This window comes from Brassica napus, chromosome C8 (assembly GCF_020379485.1).
Source record: "Brassica napus cultivar Da-Ae chromosome C8, Da-Ae, whole genome shotgun sequence".
Lineage (NCBI taxonomy): Eukaryota > Viridiplantae > Streptophyta > Magnoliopsida > Brassicales > Brassicaceae > Brassica > Brassica napus.
This window is the reverse complement of record NC_063451.1, coordinates 49,049,304-49,066,792: the sequence shown is the minus strand read 5'-3', so window position 1 is coordinate 49,066,792 and position 17,489 is coordinate 49,049,304. Positions and strand designations below refer to the sequence as shown.

Below are 17,489 nucleotides of genomic sequence, written 5' to 3'. Positions count from 1 at the left end.
ACCGGATCACCTCCTCCTGATTAAAAAAAAAAAAAAAAACACTACACTTGTTTAAATTAAAATAACATTAGGTTTCCACTTCCTATAGCCCACGACGTTGCAGTATATATATAAAGGAACCAGGCTTGTCTGCTTTTGATGCATTAACATTTCCAAGAAGCATTCTAAACTTAGTGAGTGCGACTCTCTTCTTACACACTTTTTGTCCAACATTCACCTCAAAATCACCAAAAATAAAAACATTTTCAATCCAATGAAAATGTTAATTTCTTCTTATACTCGCAACCAAATCCTTTGTTTCATCGCACTAATTATCACACTAACCTCTTTAACTGAATCTCGATACCATCACCACAAAGAGAAACACAAACACAATAGCCATAACCATCACTCTTCAAAACCAGAACCACCTTCTTCCTCAATCTCTCAGCCTCCTACTCCTCCTCCGGGCCCTGATGACTCGCCGTCACCGTCACTACCACCGTCACCTTCCGACGACCCTGAAGAAGACAACAATGGAGTCTACGACGTGAGAAAGTTCGGTGCGGTCGGAGATGGTGCCGCAGACGACACGGAAGCATTCAAAACGGCGTGGGACTCATCATGTAGCAACGGGAACGACACCGTTTCTGTTTTGCTTGTTCCTTACGGCTACACATTTATGATCCAGTCTACTATTTTTACCGGTCCTTGCCATTCTTACCAATTATTCCAAGTATTATTTCTCTTCCTAAAAAATCTAAACGTTTTGATATACTATAGACAATTATATCAAATGGGATTGGTTTTAATAACATTTTTATTGATATAGGTGGACGGGACCATTGTAACACCAGATGGACCTGAATCGTGGCCGAGCAATATAAGTAAAAGACAATGGCTTGTTTTCTATAGAGTCAACGGAATGGCTTTGAAAGGCGCCGGAGTTATAGATGGCCGGGGACAGAAATGGTGGGATCTTCCCTGCAAACCTCACCGGGTAATTGACTAAAATAATTAGGACATCTTAAAACCATGTGGTCTTAAATATTGTACTATTCATTCATACTGTTTTAGGAAATTTTTCCAAGCATTTACACCAATTTACAGTTTATTTTAATTTTATTTATAAATGAATGTAAAACTCTACAATCATGGAAAGCTGACTCTATAAGTGAAATGGCATATATACAATATTTATAACTAATTATTTTGTTATTTTTCTACAGACTGTCAACAAATCTGCAATTGTTGCTGGCCCTTGCGACAGCCCCATTGTAAGTTCAACATAAAAATTTACGTACTAATTTACGACCCGATTTTTTAAATTGCTCTGGTAACTAATGAATTAAATGCATGCAGGCTTTGAGGTTCTTTATGAGTTCGAATCTAACGGTGGAAGGTCTACAAATAAAAAACAGCCCGCAGTTTCATTTCAGATTCGACGGTTGTCAAGGAGTTCACGTCGAGTCCCTTCACATCACTGCTCCGCCGTTAAGTCCCAACACTGACGGCATCCACATCGAAAACTCTAACTCCGTTACCATCTACAACTCGGTCATCTCCAACGGTAAAAAGACTTACATGTTATATATAGAGTGATTTACGCTTGGCAGTTTTAGACAATTTATTACACTTTATAAATGTAACTTTGTCAAAAAGAAAACTTTAGTTAGAAAAACAAACCGATAACCGGTTTATAAATGAAACTTTAAAAATACTAAAAAAACAAGCAAACCAAAAAGGTTCGAAAATGCGGTAGCGATCGAATAAATAAAATTTATTGTATTTGACATCGGCCAATAAAATATTTGGTTGATTAACGGATCAAATTGGCTGTGCAATATGTTTATGCGTCCTTTAGATCAAACTTTATCAAAAAAGAAAAAAACATATATAATATTTGGACAAATCCTTTCAAACTAAATATAAATTTACATAATACAACAAAATAAGTTAAGAAGAATAAATAGATTTCAACAAAAGTAAAGCGAAATGATTCTTGTCTGAACAATTAAAGTCATGCTTCCAATTTGCAGGAGATGATTGCGTGTCTATTGGTTCGGGATCCTACGATGTTGATATACGGAATCTTACCTGTGGACCCGGTGGCCATGGAATTAGGTTTGTTATCTCTCTTTAATTTGATTAATCTGATTAAAACACTTGTTATGGCATAATAGATCCCAACCAATAACTATTTACTAAAACGTCATTATATACTAAATTTTTAGTATTGGAAGTTTGGGCAATCACAACTCACATGCATGCGTCTCAAACATAACCGTCAGAGACTCGGTCATAAAGTACTCCAACAATGGAGTTCGGATCAAAACATGGCAAGGTGGGTTCGGTTCGGTCTCAGGCGTGACGTTCAACAACATCCACGTGGAGTCAGTCCGTAACCCAATAATCATTGACCAATACTATTGCATGACCAAAGACTGTGCCAATAAAACATCTGCCGTTTTCGTATCTGATATTACATACCAAGGCATCAAAGGAACTTATGATATTCGAAGTCCTCCAATGCATTTTGGATGCAGCGATGCAGTTCCATGCACGAATCTAACTCTTTCGGGTATCGAGTTGCTTCCAGCAAAAGGCGAAATCGTTGTGGATCCATTTTGTTGGAATGCTTATGGAATTGTGGAAGAGCTTTCGATTCCTCCGGTTTGGTGTCTCATGTCCGATCCTCCCACGGCGTTGCAAGGTGCTCTTGTTAACAAGTGTGGTTCACCGTGATTTGCATAATCGGATCAATAATTGATCAGTTAGGCTATATTCTAAACTCTTACGTGATTTTAGAGGGAAATGTATATAAGTGTGAGGAGAATCATTTTCTTGATTCTTCGTTGAGGAGTGGCACATTTTATTTGCCTCTCCAAGTATTTTTAAATCGTGTTTAATTTTCATTTGATGATTTTTGTAATGTGTGTTTAACTATTGATGGCGTGATATGATTTATATAAAAATAAGATTGTGTTTTATCTACGATGTTATACATCCCTATACGGACAGTTCTTTTTTTCCGTGAGTGAGTATATATATAATTTTTTGGTGTGCAATTTAATTATGTGAGACAATTTTCAAAAAAAAAAATTTAATTATGTGAGAGGATATATAAAGTAGTGGATTTAACTGAGTAGAAAGTCGAAAGAATATTCCAACTTTTTGATGTTGTCTTGGTCTCTTCTCTTGGTAGGTCGAACTAATAATATCGTATATATTTCTCAAAAAGTAATACTGAAAATGCACTATGTTCATCGATCTCTCGACGTGTAGCTTTCGTAGTCAAGAATGTGTATCTAGTTAATCGTTAATCAATTAATCACATAATGAATGATAAAGGAAAATCAAACGGTTTAAAATTTTGTTTTTGATCGATGACGCATATATTTATTAATCATTATTATTTGACATACATTGTTAAATTTGACGAATTCCGCATTTTGCAAACTAAAATAGAATAATCTCATATACAAAACGATAGCTATCTAGTTTCAGTGGGCAAAACCTTTTTTTAAAACACTTTAAACCCGAACAGTCTTTATTTATGTGTTTTGGTCCACGCGACTTCCAGAACTTTAATATCTCCCTTCTAGCCAAGACCAGCTGGAGACTCTTGCAGAACCCGAACGGTCTTTCGGGGAGAGTTCTGTTTGGGAAGTACTGTCCTGATACCAACATCCTCCTAGCTTCGAGCTCTAACGCTATGTCTCATGGATGGAGAAGCATTCTTTTGGGAAGGGACCTTCTCTTGAAGAATTTGGGATGGATCGTTGGGGACGGAAGCTCGATCAATATCTGGAACGACCCTTGGCTGAGCCTGAATGTACAAATGAGACCAATGGGACCATCAGGAGAAGAGCACATGCTCCTCACGGTTGCAGATCTTTTGATCCCTGAGACACGAGAATGGGACATACAGAGAATCAACCTGATCTTACCAGACTACAAAGACTTGATCACGAACCTCAAACCAAGCCGCACCGGGGCTCCGGACAAACTTATTTGGCTGGGAACAAAATCCGGCGATTACACCACTAAGTCAGGGTACTATACTACGGTTAATGGAGAGGAGTTGTTTGCTAGAAACCAGGGTGGTGCGAACTTCAAATGGAGCACTAATGTATGGAACTTGCCATGTGCACCAAAAGTGAAACTGTTCTCATGGAAACTACTCAAAGGAGCACTGCCGGTTGGCGAACAACTACTAGAGAGACACATTGTTGTTGACCCCCTTTGTAAGAGGTGCGGCTGCTCAGAATCTATTACTCATCTCTTCTTCCAGTGTAGGTTTGCACAGCAAGTCTGGCAACTAGCCCCTTTCACGTCCGAACTGGATTTCAGAGGAATGATAGATATAACGTCGGGCTCTCTGTTTCCTTGGATCCTATGGATGCTGTTGAAAGCTCGAAACAACTTTGTCTTTGATGGCCACTCTGCCTCCCCAGAAACTACATTGTCCTCTGCCATTGCACTAGCACGTGAATGGTCAAGGGAAGTGAAGAAGGAACCAGCGCGTCACCTCCACAAGCCCACACAAGGCAAGGCTCCTCCAGCGGGCGCAGTGGTTGTTCGATCTGATGCGGCATGGTCCAGCGCAAACAATTCAGCCGGCTTGGGATGGGTTATCCTCTCTAGCTCTGGTAACCAATCCTTCAAAGCAAAGACAAGGTGTGTGGGATCTCCGCTCTTAGCTGAGAGTCTTGCTCTCCGCGAAGCAATCATCACCTGTCAAAATCTGCAAATCAAGACGGTTCTCTTTGAATCTGATGCCTCTCAACTTGTTAAATCTATCACCGACGGCCACTGCCCTACCGAGCTCTATGGGGTGGTCTCAGATATCTTGTTTTATGCTTCTGCATTTGAGTTTGTCAATTTTTCTTGGATTCCCCGAGAAAGAAATGTAATAGCTGATAGGTTGGCAAAGGATGCCCTGCTTGTATCCGAAACATTGTTTGTTGGGGATGCTTTTACTGCCCCCAACTAACCACCTAATCAATTAAATTCGTGTTCAAAAAAAAAATTAAACACTTTAAACCAGTGGGCAGTGAGCAAAACCTTTATTTATGTGTTTTGGTCCACCAAAGGGGAAGCTCGCGCGCTTTCCCGCCTACTTCCCACGACCTCTCTCCTTTGTCTGCTAGTCTGTTTGCTTGTACATCCTCTGACTGTTTTGTTGTAACCTAGCTTATCATGTTTCACTGGCACACCGGAGTTGTAAGTTCCGTTTATCCCCTTTTCGGGTTGAAGATAATGAATATTTTTAATTTTTTAAAAAAAAATTAAAGTAGAGAACATAGGTTTGCTTCAAATAACAAGAAGGTACAGAACGAATTATCAAGACAAAGTGTGAAACAAAATTCCAGGAATATTTGTAGGTTAATAGTACAACGTGCCATTTTCCCCTTTTAACCAGAAATTTTCCTTTTTTAACCAGAAAACATTTTTTCTTTTTCTTTTCCAACAAAATTTCCTTTGACGATTAATAATTCTGTGTCGAGATCCTTTTTACTTTTGGACTTCTAAAGGTTTTTGTTTGTTTGTTAAGACTTCTAAAGTTGATAACTTATGATCAACTTGTTTAAAGTTTAACTGGTTCACCTCCGCACGCGCAGCCACTTGATCACATATATCTTCATTTATACACAAATATAAACGTATGCATGCAACATTGCGATATCAGATTATTTTTAATTTGATCTGAATTTTACGAGACAGCTTAAATTTGAATACGAGCAACATTGCGATATGTAAATCAACGCATACATCATAATTTTGTTTGAAGTAGAAATTAATGTTAACGTGTGTTTTAACTTATGTATGTATGTTTTTTGGTATAAATGTTACGATTGTATGTTCTTTGCTACTTTTGCATAAAGAGGTAAATTCTAATTATGGAATCAATCACGCGTATGTGTGTATATGCAATTATACAACAGAAGAAATATAGTACTTTCTTTTTGAGGTTAAAGAAAACTGAAAAAGCTTACAATGCCACCCGAAGATTCTAGGTTCCGACTCTCGTTTCTGAAAATATGAATATATTATCGTACGTTAAAAGATTAATAGTTTTATAACAAATTGAGAAGTTTGGTGGGTCGCAATTGGAATGTTAGACACACCCCACCTCCGATTCTCCCCTTTTTCGGTGTGACCACGTAATCACAGTTTAACGTATATTAACATTAAATATAACTATATGTTTGGTAAAGTAATCGGTAAATCTATGTGTAATACTATTTTTTTTTTTGATAACCCCAGTATCCTGGCTCCACCGAAGTGGTCTAGACTAGAGACCGAAGTGAGCATGGACGCTGCCAGGGCGTCACCATGTGGCTCACCGTGTAACGGTCTTCGGTCTCGGATGCTGCAGCCCACATGTAAATTCTGCAGTGGCCAAGGCTCGAACCGGACGTGTAATACTATTTTACTTGATACCCGGTAACTTGAAAGCGTACGTAAAGAAAAAAGTGATTGCCCAAAAAAAATGGTAAAAAGAAACTGAGGTATATTTTAACTGAAAATGTTTGGACTAAATTAATCATGTTAATGTTAGACTAATCCTTAGTTAGTATGCTAATGATCTAGTCGCAAATTGAACCTTAGCATTTTAATGTAATAGAAACATAATCGTCAAATAAACAAACAAATAGATTATGTATATTTCTCTACCTAGCCATGGTTTTTTTTGTAAAATGTGATAATCATATGTTTTAATATTATATTTAATAATCAAAATTTATTTAATCTAGCCCAGATATATATTTTTAATTAATCTCATATGCTATACATACATAAATATATATATATATATATATATATATATATATATATATATATATATATATATATATCGACGCATTTCTTTGCATCGATATTTTACAAAATGAGATTAACCTTAAGAGTTGGTTATATGAATCATCAGAAGTTTACAAAAATGACCAATCATGGAGGAATAAGTTAATAGAAACGAGTGGAGATATCATAATTTTTTTTTTTTGTAAACTGGCTTTCTGAGGTTAACTCATAATTCATAAATGATAGTTTAAGATTCTTCTTCTCGCTTTTCTGCATTATCTCCTCTACCTTATCACTATGCCCATCACATTCATATCCTCTCCATAGGCCATTCCCAATTCTAATAAGACGAGGCGTATCAAAAATGTCTTCTTAAATTGTCAATGAATCCTCCTAAATTTATTTGTTTCCCCCCACTTTCTAGTCTACTAGTCTAGACTCTTATCTTTGAACGATTAAAAACAAGAGTTTGTAGTATTTGTTTGTCACTGCTGCAGAGAGTGTATTATCACATATTGACATGCCAATAAAAAATGATGTCAAAACTTTTTTTATCATAGTTTTTATTTGTTTCTTTATGTTGTAACTGAATGAATTACTCATTGATCGATCTGAGGCGTTAGCTAACAAACTATTTTTGTTTATTACATCAACATTCTGTATTATTATTATTATTATTATTATTATTATTATTATTATTATTATTATTATTATTATTATTATTATTATTATTATTATTATTAACAATAGAATGATTATAAAACCACGTATTGCATGGTTGCATTTTTTAGTTTCTACTATTGTCGGACCATAATAATTACTTTTTGTTTGCTCAAAAAAAAATTACTTTTTTTTTTGTTGTCAAACAACCATAATAATTACTAACCTCAATAAATCCAATGTTAATGGTTATGCCTCTAATAGTAATACATATGTTGTGTTGTGTATTTTTTATGAATATGAAAGAGAATATTTACGAACTAAAGATTCAAAAAGAAAAAGAAAGAATAAAGGCTTTAACAAAAAAAAGAATAATAGTTGCCTTCGACCCTAACAGTAACAGCCTTATGAATAACAGTCACTCTTACAATGTCGCAGTGAATAAAAAGTGATTATTATTCTCAATTTATTATGCATGTGTCTGGATTCGAATCAGGAAAATGGGGGTTGAAAAGACAAATCTAGAGGGAGAGATTAGCTTTGATAGAATATTAGACTATTAGTATAACATTAAGTGTTTAGAAGAAAAATAAGAGAATATGGCGCAAATATGAAGCTTTTAAGAAGTTTAATTTAAATACGTCCTAGTACTAATAGATTACGTTTTCTCCTTTTCCCATAAGATGTAGAGATTTATGAGTGAGCCTTTGTGGATCGTCGTGTGCCAAAAGTTTATACATATTAATATCTAATACATGTTTTATGAGTGAGCCTTTGTGGATCGTCGTGTGCCAAATATTAATATCTAGTGATTTTTTTCTAAATCCAATGTTATGATAGTCATGAGTTTACTACAGGCAATGTTTTGCAAAGGAATGTTGTTTCTCCCAATAAAGAGAAATTGTTTAACAAATCCCAACCTACAACAATCAAATTTTGAGATGTTTTCATACCTTTAGGCCCATTAGACTACTGATCCATGTTCTATGACAGCAATCTTAACGAACCCATTGGGCCATGGATTTCTCGAATCTCGCCTTTGATAAATGTGCGATTACGGAAGACGAGAACAAACTTGCTACTTTAGTCTTTTTCATACGTCTACCGAACATCGAATCATTTTAATTATGCGTTAGTTGTTGTCTTTGTTTCTTTCTTCGTGTCGGGACAGTTCCGTGTTAGTAAATTCAATTAAACATTTTTTTGTGGAAAACCAGAGATATAGTTAGGTTCATTATTAAAGAACAAAACAAGAAGATTTATTTTTATTTATATGGATTAATAACTTGTTTATATATGCAACTAGCCGACAACTTATAATTTGATTCGAAAAATCTTTATACAATCTCATCATTTCGAACAGATGTTAGTATGACGAGTATTTTTATGAGTTTTTTAATTATACAATACTACTCACTCATTCAAAAAAAGTTTCCAGGAAAATTGATCTAACGGTTCAGAAAAGAGAACAATGTAGGATCGATCCACTGGATCTTTCTTTCTGTCGCGACCTACCATGAGTAAAGTAAACGCAAGTTTCAAGTCAAGGTGTTGATGATGAATACCAATTATAATGTGTCAAGAATACGTCACCACGATGACGTAATCTCATAACTGCTTCATGTCGTTTTATCCACAAAGATCATCATCTGACGCAATCGAAACGTTGGTATCTCCGCATTCTTTTACCTTTGTACCCCTCTTTGTCGATTTTTTCTTCCAAAAACGTTTTCAAAGTGTTTGAATTGTTTTTCTTTTGGGAAATTAAACATACAAATATCAAAGTCTTTTTTTTTTGACTAAAAGTACCAAACTCCATAGTTTATTACATACAAATTAATTTTTGGAGTATTTCTGGTTTAAAATATAGTATTGTTAAAGAATAAAGCTAGAATAAAAGTTAAGAAAGACTAAAAGGAGCTGAGGACAGGTTGTTTTTGTCATTTTGCTAAGAAGTTTCGTGACGTCTAATTCTTCCTTTAAACAGACAAATATAGGAATATTAACCCATCTCACTCACTCAAGTTTCCAAACTCATTTTCACTTGGTAAATGTATCCCAAACAACTTAATCTACACGATTGCCCCTCTAGTGCCCTGAAGACCATGAAGAACGAGAAGGACCAAAATGTGGAGATCAAGGAGGTCAACATGATCGACAAGAGAGAAAGAGAAGAGGAAGAGGAAGAAGAGAGGAAGATTGATACGTTCTTTAAGCTTATCAAAACGTATCAAGAAGCACGAAAACGAAGACGTGAAGAGTTCACTGGGAACTCTGGCGAGGCGAGGAAGAAATGGAACGGGGGAGAGAGATCCTGCGTTGTGGTCCCGGCGTTTCTTCCGGAAGATTTCTCTGAGTGTCGTATGGATTTGAAGCCAGTGATGGTTGTTGCTGATCGCAAGGAAGATGATATCAAGTTGAAAGAAGAGGAAGATGAAGAAGCAAAGAAGGAGGGACAAGAAGAGACGGGTTTAGATCTTAATCTTGCATTGTAGTATATTAATCTATTTTTTCTGTTCTTTTCTTTTAATTTCTCACTTTCACTTAGGATTTGGGACTTGACTTATAAATATTTCAGTTTAACTCGAAAGTGTGTCGGATCAAACTAAGCTGGAACATTGGTCTCAATAAATCGCTAGACGGTATTTACTTTATAAGGAATTAGTGATTATGTGGCCGTCTAAACCGATTTAACAACACGCTTTACCAAATTATTGATATAGTTCCATGTTCAAACAAAGCTCAAGGCAGAAATCACCCCATAGATATACCCAAATAGATCAAAATCATCTGATACCATGAGAGGGTGAAAACGTTTTACCTGGTAGTGTGCGGTAAGATCCATGTATCGACGAATGGGAGATGTGAACTGAACGTAACCAGGAATTCCGAGCACTCCATGTCGAACGGGACATCTGAAATTCATTTCTGCAGCACGCATTACTTTGACAATGGATGCAGAACGAACAGGTCCTTCTGGAAGATGCGCAAATGCAGACACGTCAATGTTTGACTGTGGCTGTCCTCTATATGCGCAAATGCAGACACATTCTTTGTCTATTGGCAACTTTATTGATAAACAAAGGAGAAAGTCTTGAAACTGATTGCACCAAGTCAACTGGTTGACTTTAGTTGTGATCTCTCAGATCCTGAAACGGACCACACACAACTCCTAAATCTTAATGCCTAAGCTTTGAACTAGTTGACTTTGAAACTCACAACAAGGTTGGTTCTCTCTCTCACAATCTCAAAGCTATTTTTTCTCTAAAGCCCAATCCTCAGATTCATCTCCTTTTGTTGTTGTTTTCCGGGTCTCTAAAGTCAACTTAGTTGCAGAATTTGATCGTTGCTGATTCAAGAAGATGGGGACAACACTGGGGAAGCCCTTTGTCGGTTTATTCCAAGAAACCGAACCGAGAATAGTGTTATTCGGCCTCCCCGGTACCGGAAAATCATCGATACTCCACAAACTCAAAACAGGTGAAGTGCTTTCCACAAACATGCCCACCGTTGGTAAGTAAAAGCAAAGCACATCATACTTTTTCTTATTCACATCATTGTTTTCATATAAACTATTCAAACAAAGAAGGGATCAATGCTTCTAGGATTAGACATGGAAAGCTTTAAATACAAGAACTCGAGCTTCTATTTCGTTGAAATGGGCGGGCAATATCGGTATAGGGTATGTTAAGTCGTTTTCTTTTCACACCAGCTTAAAAACAAAAACATTTAATATCCATACCTCATGATGGCTTTGGTGCAGATGATACCGTTATGGACACATTACTTTCAACAAGTATCAGGGTTTGTGTACGTGGTCGATACCAAAGACAGAGAGCGAATGGAAGAGACAAAGAGTTTCCTTCACATGGTGATGGATGAGGTAACAAACCATGTCTCTTTTAAACATCTAGCAAGTTGTGTATAATGCCAAACATTTGATTCCCTAGATTCAGATACAGGGGAATGTACCGGACAATGTTGCTGTTCTTGTTTATGCAAACAAGCATGAGGTTCCCGGTGCTATGACTGCATATGAGATCAGTAACGAACTTGATCTCGCTTCTCTTCGTCAAAAAAACTGGCAAAGAAACTGGTAAAATGAGATATAAACTACCTTGTCAAGCCTATAATCCAGCAATTAAGATTGATTTTTTCTGATAATTTGTGCTGCTTGTTAGGCATGTTCAGAGCTCATGTGCACTAAGTGGTGACGGTTTACATGAAGGACTCGACTGGCTCCTGAAAAATGCTGAGAGAATGTAACAAAGTTCTGATATTATTTAACGAATCTTCTGTTTCAAGTTATTAAGCTCTTCGCGCTTATAATATTTCCATGTTTCTTAGACATAACTGAAGCACAAAACTAACAGCATAACAAAGATGCCTTCATAAAATTCTACAAAGATTTGAGAGTTTCTCTTTAGAAAAAATAGACAGACACTTTTTACTTGGTTTCTTGAACTGGAACAGAGCTTTTATTGTCGACCGAATCTGAAGTATTTTCCTCGGACACTTTGAAGAAAGTGTAAGACAATATCAGATTGTTGATTCCGTCCATTCTTGGATCAGTCTCAAACTCCGGATCAATATAGAAGAAGACCTGCAAACCAAAGTTAAACGAATGGGACTTAATTAAGGAGTACTAAACTGAAACAAGAAGGAAAGGGTAAGCCACCAACCGGCATGTCGATCTGTTCTCCGGGAAGAAGTCGCTGCTCCTCAAAGCAAAAACATTGTATCTTGTTGAAATAAACTCCCGCCTGGAAAAACCAACAAGAGTTGGAGAATCAATGGAAAGATGTCATAAGAGAAGTTAGATAGTCATTCACCGAGGCTAATACATACCTTCATGGGAGTGACATTGTATGTGGAGACTCCGGTTATTGGAGCTGAGCTTTTGTTTTCAGCAGTGTAAAAGGCCAGCGCGCTTTCTCCTGGCTTTACTCTCACCTTTAACAACATACCAAAACCAAAAGACATATATCAGTAAAAAGCCACACACACATTAACACTCTTCTTGACTTGTGAAGTCTAAAACAAACCTCTCTTTGAGTTGGAGTGAACTTCCACTGCATCCCATCTGCAACATCAGCATTGAACTGCACCACAATCTCCCTGTTTCCGAGACAAAACATGATAAAGAGTATAGTAAGCTACTAATTTCGTCATCAACAAAATTATTATAAAAATAATAAGATGAGAGAGGTAATAACACCTTTCGGTGACGGTGCCAGATTCTGAATGCCTAGCAATCTTCTCCTCAACAGTCTGTACTAGCATAAGTCCCAAAGATTAGGAAAGAGACTACGAATAACTAGGTGATAAGTGAAGGGAATAAACATAAAACAAATGGTGTTATATGTACGTACCTCTTTGCGTTGAACAGTACCTCCATAACCAGTAGCTTGGCAGAACGTTCTATACAATGGCACAGCGGCGTAAGTTAGCCCCACCATGCCAAAGACAACACCAGTTAGGTAGTAGAGCATTTTCTTTGATTTGGTTTCTGTTATCGACTGAGTAGAATACTGTCGATGAGCACCACCGAGCAACATCGATTTAGCAGCAGCGGAATGAGAATTCAAAGGGAAAAACGAAGATGAGCTTCCCCAAAGCGCTCTCTTGCTTCGGAGATTATACTGATTGCCATAACGAGACCAAGGAACAAGAGGCACGGTCCTACAATAAGAAGATTAATTCTTAATTCAAAATCAGAATCTTACATTGAGGAATATTAACGAACAGTTAATCTGCAATCTCAGGAGGGGAGGATCCATTTTACCTCGTTGAATGCAACGATGTTCGATGAAGATTCTCTAAATATGACGAAATTCGAGTCCCTCTACATGCCTTCGACCACGACATGGCCGAAGATTAATGATCTCAATCGATCGATGCAGTGAGACACTACACGAATAACGATGTAAGATTAGATTAAAGAGTGTAACGCATCAAAATAAGAAGAATGCTCTAAGGAGAAAAGAGAGAGGATCATCGAAGGCTTACCGGTAAACGAACGGCGTTTCTGGTGTAGATATCAAAGACGTCACTTGAAACGACAACCAAAGAGACAGAACAATAACTAAAAACTCAACAAGTCAAAACAACTTGTTTTGTCTGGGTAAGTGGTAAGATTAGTCGGCTCTTTAGAATTTTTTGCTGTTCACCTGTAATTCTAAGCCCATTGTATGAAATTGCCCAATTAGGCCCAAATGAAAATATTACGGAATTAATTGTAACCCCATGCAGTGAACTGTCATTGAATTACAAATATTTTCAAGATCTTCAACGTCATTAGGACAATATATTCATTTATTAGTTAGACCCGTATTAAGAATGTTCATATTATGTTATGGTATTAATACACACGTAGAGTCAATAAATACATTCCATAATTTGATCATTTTTATTTTCACACGTCCAAGTCCAAAAACTCTCTTACGACATGCCGGAGATATTGCGTTTGATGGATCTCACGGCCTCATTCCTCATGGCCGTTGTGTTTCTTGCATCTCCGGTTATGATTGATGCCGCACGTTCTCCAGTTGAAAAGCTCAGCGAGGATCCCATTAAGTGCACACTTTGTATCCAAAATCCACCGCCTCCACCGTCTCCTCCTCCTCCTTCTTGTCCCTCGCCGCCTCCACCATCTCCGCCACCTCCTTCTTCACCACCGCCTCCAAAAATGTCCTACTGCCCACCGCCACCAAAGCAGGAGGTCTACTTTTCGCCGCCGCCACCTCCCCCTTCTTACGTATACGCGTCTCCACCGGGAGACTTGTACCCCGTTGACCATGACTTCGGAGGAGCGGCTGCTGGAGAGATGTTCACCACCGTTATGCTGATTGCGCTTCTAGTTATCGGTTTCATGGTTCTTTGAAAATCAAGGATTGTGGAATGTCTCAATTTTATTGTTTTCATGTAATTTTAATTTTGGAACTTTAGTCAATTTTTTAAAATGAATATTTGTTTCGGTTTAGCGTAAGGGTAATGTTATAGCTAGCTGCTTATAATCAACTCTTTAGTTACTCTCATGATAATTGATGGTTGAATTGATTTAAATTTACAGTTAGGATCCAATCATGTTCCCATCGTTGTTATTTGCATACAAGTGTTAATAGTATAATGAATTGTAGTTAAGTATTGTGACAATTAAATTTTACTGCCACACAAACGACTTATATAGTGTCTCCATAACTGGAAACATCATTGGAGTGCATATGGTGCCTGTGCAGGATCTCAACTAATATTTTCATGATACAGTATAACAAACTAATAGAAAGTGAGTTTGGATTCCGCAAGTTTTAGTTATAAGCTTATGTAGACGGCGTCGCAGATTATAAAGTTGAATAGTGTAATCCCACTGCCTCTATTCACCATCATCTGAGATATTGTTCTATATTTTGCGTTTCTTGTTATGGGGTCCAAGTAAATATTTTACACCTGAATTAACATAATATCTCAATATTTGCCTAGTTAGATACAATATAACAAGCTAGCACACTTGGACTTGCCTAGTACATTGGACCACACAAGATTCAAGAAACTTGGATTGGTGATTTTGATTATGAAATTTGATAAATAACAAAGTCATTATGTTATCTTGTTCGTATGTTTAACATTGGACCACACCTGAATTAACATTATGTTTAATCTGTTTTCGACAGTGCAGTTTTTATCTTGTTCGTATGTTCTAAATCGTCGACTACATCACTTCTCTCTTTGTCAATGGTAACATAATAACATTACCGCAAGTCCGAGGGAGTTCTAATGCAATTCTTGAAGAATTGATGAGATTCAGGAAGACTTTCAAGAATTGTCTTTGCAGTTGGGTTGTATCTCTCATCTTGTTCAAAGACCTCTAGCTCCTTAAGCTCCTTAGTGATAAAAAAAAAAAGCAAAAACCAATCCAAGAAAGTATATGTCATTGGGAATAACTTGTGGGTCATTGGTAACATAAAAAAAAGAAAGGATAATACTGCACAAAACTTGTGAAAATTGTTATAAACTTAATCATGTCAAATCAATGCTACATTTTTTTCTACTGAAAATTTGGTCACTTCGCAGATTAATCCTATTACATTTGTCATCCGCAGAACATCACAAACCAAACGTGTAAACAAGATTAAAATAATCAAATTGTTTTACAAGAGATCAATCAATAGTGATTGCTATTGAGCAGATGTGATGCTGCATCATGTTCAAACACATCTAGACCCTTGGTGATGGAAAAACCAACGACCAATCCAAGTAAATATATGTCGTTGGTTAAACCGACAAAAATGAAAAAAATATAAAAATTATTATCAAATTTTTATTATTCATAATCATTAATTGTTATATATATATTATTCATATTAAGTACCATAATTTCTATTTAAGAAAAAATACATGATTCTTATATTTTGTATTAATATAATAGTTTTTGGCAATTGAATTTTAGACCTGTAAATTATTGAATTGACTATTATGCTGACACGTAAACCAAATTTACATCATAATTAAGTGACACATCATCAAATTCTCTTTTGTAATTATTACAAAATATATGATATATAGAGGATTTTTTTTTCAACTAAGTTTTTAGAGAAATTGATTTTGTAAAATCTATGGAAACTATTATTTACTATAGTAAATAGTAGCAATAAGAAAATTAACGCTTTCAAGGATCTATGGAAACTACTACTCCCACTGTTTTGATATGTAAGTGGATGAGGCAGTATCAAGAGTGGAAGGGAAAGGATCCTGGAGAAAGAATATGGGTTCGAAGGTCTTCAAGGAAAAGGAAAATTAACATTTATTGATTTGCAACTGTATTAAAACAAGGAAAAAAACGTCAAAAAGAAAACCTAATGGTTATATTTTTAAATCTGTCTACGAAACACCGGTGGATTGGATCAACAAACTTCCAACTGATGAACACTGGAAGTTCGTAAGGTGGGCACTTGATCGACTTCTCACTGATTGGGCAGCACATGCCAAAGGTGAAGAACAACCTATTACCAAATATCAGGTAATTTTGTGTGATTCGTGTATTCAGTTAGTGAGTTAACTACCTTTGTTTGTCCTTACTCCCATTATCTTGGTAACCATTTACCCAATATCAGGTAATTTTTGTGTGATTGGTGTATTCAGTTACCTTTGTTGGTCCTTACTCCATTATCTTGGTAACCATTAGGTGGTGACATTGGTTGAATAGCCATGGTGTTGCGTGGTAAACCTGATTCTTTTACTTGCCTTTTGCCGATGCTGAGGGGGAGACCTAAGTATCAAGGCGAGGACAAGCTTCCGCTTATCGTTTGGATGATGGCTCAGGTTACTGTGATATTTTATTTTATTTTTGTGTACCCAAAGAGTGTCTTTTCTTAAAGCTTTTCAACTGACAGGCCTTCCAAGATGATTTACCTACTGGCTTGTATTCATGGGCGCGTAACTTGTTACCGCTAGTAGGTAATAACAAGTGCTACAGCCCTGAGTTAGTGGATCTCATCTTGCAATTTGTTGAGAAGTGAGTCCGGTTTTAGTTTTCCCCCTCCCTCTTCTTCTGCTGTATGTAACAACAATCTGATATCTTGTTTTTTCTTTTAGTCAGGAGGATTTTGTCGAATCCAGAGGCTAGGACCATACTTGTACTTGTAAATGGAGCTGTTAAGGATGGAGAGCGGCTGATTCCACCTTGTTCATTTGAGATCTTGGTGCGGCATACATTCCCTGCTAGAGTAGAGGAGGCATGTATAACAATCGAAAGTTTCAGAATGTTACATCATACTAACTACAAACGAGAACGCATGTCCTCCGTGATTTTGTAGGGGAAAATATGTTGTTTCAACATGACTGAATTCAAATTTTCATTTTGGAGATATGTATAACAATCGAAAGTTTCAGAATGTTACATCATATAGTGTTGGTTCCACTAGCATCAATGCATCATATACGACGACAAAAACATAATTAACTTTTTAACATATAGTTATTACGGGTGTGAGATATAATGTGGATATTGGACCATAAACGTTGTAGAATCCAATTGGCATGAAAGT

The 17,489-nt window shown here is 36.6% G+C and overlaps 5 protein-coding genes across 5 annotated transcripts; 4 read left to right on the top strand and 1 right to left on the bottom strand.

Annotated features, from left to right (window-relative positions):
- The first annotated feature begins 49 nt into the window (after window positions 1-49).
- On the top strand, window positions 50-2,971 carry LOC106352669 (polygalacturonase At1g48100-like). The gene is made up of 6 exons (XM_013792299.3): window positions 50-715; window positions 812-979; window positions 1,209-1,256; window positions 1,342-1,549; window positions 2,019-2,103; window positions 2,214-2,971. Exons 1-6 carry the CDS (start codon window positions 254-256, stop codon window positions 2,722-2,724), a joined length of 1,482 nt encoding a protein of 493 aa, XP_013647753.2. The 5' UTR covers window positions 50-253; the 3' UTR covers window positions 2,725-2,971.
- A 6,526-nt stretch (window positions 2,972-9,497) lies between these two features.
- On the top strand, window positions 9,498-10,036 carry LOC106375026 (protein NIM1-INTERACTING 1). Its single transcript, XM_013814926.3, has one exon. It carries the CDS (start codon window positions 9,498-9,500, stop codon window positions 9,939-9,941), a length of 444 nt encoding a protein of 147 aa, XP_013670380.2. The 3' UTR covers window positions 9,942-10,036.
- Window positions 10,037-10,245: 209 nt separating this feature from the next.
- Window positions 10,246-11,812, top strand: LOC106377344 (ADP-ribosylation factor 1). Its single transcript, XM_048765856.1, has 6 exons — window positions 10,246-10,671; window positions 10,783-10,959; window positions 11,052-11,128; window positions 11,210-11,329; window positions 11,403-11,542; window positions 11,628-11,812. The coding sequence occupies exons 2-6, from the start codon at window positions 10,809-10,811 to the stop codon at window positions 11,710-11,712; spliced, it is 573 nt and encodes a 190-aa protein (XP_048621813.1). The 5' UTR covers window positions 10,246-10,671; window positions 10,783-10,808; the 3' UTR covers window positions 11,713-11,812.
- LOC106377343 (cytochrome c oxidase assembly protein COX11, mitochondrial) lies at window positions 11,708-13,576 on the bottom strand. Its single transcript, XM_013817561.3, has 8 exons — window positions 13,456-13,576; window positions 13,232-13,356; window positions 12,819-13,128; window positions 12,665-12,717; window positions 12,492-12,564; window positions 12,295-12,399; window positions 12,129-12,209; window positions 11,708-12,049 (listed from the first exon to the last, which is right to left on the bottom strand). The coding sequence occupies exons 2-8, from the start codon at window positions 13,312-13,314 to the stop codon at window positions 11,894-11,896; spliced, it is 861 nt and encodes a 286-aa protein (XP_013673015.1). The 5' UTR covers window positions 13,315-13,356; window positions 13,456-13,576; the 3' UTR covers window positions 11,708-11,893.
- A 182-nt stretch (window positions 13,577-13,758) lies between these two features.
- LOC106374059 (leucine-rich repeat extensin-like protein 6) lies at window positions 13,759-15,618 on the top strand. The gene has a single exon (XM_048765857.1). The coding sequence runs from the start codon at window positions 13,895-13,897 to the stop codon at window positions 14,327-14,329; it is 435 nt and encodes a 144-aa protein (XP_048621814.1). The 5' UTR covers window positions 13,759-13,894; the 3' UTR covers window positions 14,330-15,618.
- The last annotated feature ends 1,871 nt before the right edge of the window (window positions 15,619-17,489 follow it).